Consider the following 1,251-nt stretch of genomic DNA (forward strand, 5'->3'; position numbering starts at 1 on the left):
CCCTGGGCTCAGGGAGGCTGGGAAATATTTCGCCCCGCCCCCCGCATACATTCCAGCTGCCGCTGAGACCAACGAGGGCCATAACTTTTTAAAGAGCCCCTAACAAGAGCTGGGGGAGCCCCACCCCCACCCCGCAAGGCGCCCCAACCTCTCTTCCGCCGCCTCCACCCCCACCCCCGGCACTGAAACTGAACTGGAGCCCAAAGGTTGCCGCCCACACCCTGGCGTTTCCCTTTATTTCTCCGGGATGACCACGAAGCTTAGTGCGTCCCTCCCGAACGCTTTGCATCCGGAGTCCGCAGGCTGAACAGGCAGGACGGCACTGCCGTCGGTGAATTCTGGAAGCGAAAGACGGCGGAGTTCTCGTGAACAGAAACAACACGGCAGGAGAGGAAAACTACGCTCCCGCTTCAACGCCTGCCCCGCGCCACCTTTGGACGGGCTCACCCGCACGCGACCTCGCCGCCCAGCCGGCCCTCCTTTTGATCTCCGCGCAGTCCCATACACCTTGGAACGCCCGGGCCGCGGTTACCTAGGCGACGTTGTCAGCAACCTTCCATCCTAGCGCCGGGGACGTTCTGAGCCCGCCCCCTTCGGCCGGCCAACGCCAATCGCGCGGCGTCCCCCAACCTGCTGGGGGTGACGTCATGGCCGGTGAGCTCTCCCTCCCTCCTCCTCCTCCTCCTCCTTCGCCTGCTGCTCGCGGTGCTCGCTGGTGGAGCGGCAGGCAGTGCGGCGGGGCGGGAAGAGCAGCCGCCGGCGGCCCAGCCCGGCCCTGCCCCGGCGCAGCATGGCTAAGCACCACCGCACTCCGGCGCGCAGCCCGGAGCCCGTCATCGAGGTCAAGAGCAAGGTGAGGAGGGCGCTTGCTTGCTTGGTTGCCCCGGGGGGTGGGCGGGGAGGAGGCGACGAGGAATCTGTTGCTGCCGTGCAGGGGGCTTCCTGCCTCCGAAGGGGGGGGCGGGTGCACAGAGCGGGAGCCTCCTCCCTGATCCGGGAGAGCTTTACGTGCCAGCTTGGTCGAGCTCCCCCTGCCGCCCCCCGGGTTTCCCTCGGGCCCAGGGTAGCGCCAGCGGCTGTTTGCCCTGCTGGGGGCAGCCGCGATCCGGTTTGCAGCAGGTGCATTGGAGAATCGGCTGCCTTCGTCCCTCCCCGGCCGGGCTCAGCTGCTTTGCAGCCCCACGACTCGGCGGCGGGCTTTTGCAGCTCGCAGTGCAGCCCGTCTCTCTCCCCCCGCCCCCCCCCCCGCCC

General features: G+C 68.3%; 1 protein-coding gene across 1 annotated transcript in view; it reads left to right on the forward strand.

Moving 5' to 3' along the window:
- The first annotated feature begins 746 nt into the window (after positions 1-746).
- PARD6A (par-6 family cell polarity regulator alpha) overlaps positions 747-1,251 on the forward strand; it is a 17,088-nt gene continuing 16,583 nt past the window's right edge. The window contains exon 1 of the mRNA XM_015418963.1: positions 747-853. Within this exon, the coding sequence (XP_015274449.1) occupies positions 791-853 (63 nt within the window). The 5' untranslated portion in view covers positions 747-790. The remainder of the gene's footprint in view (positions 854-1,251) is intronic.

The sequence above is a fragment of the Gekko japonicus genome, unplaced genomic scaffold, assembly GCF_001447785.1.
Source record: "Gekko japonicus isolate JY-2015 unplaced genomic scaffold, Gekko_japonicus_V1.1 scaffold2911, whole genome shotgun sequence".
NCBI lineage: Eukaryota > Metazoa > Chordata > Lepidosauria > Squamata > Gekkonidae > Gekko > Gekko japonicus.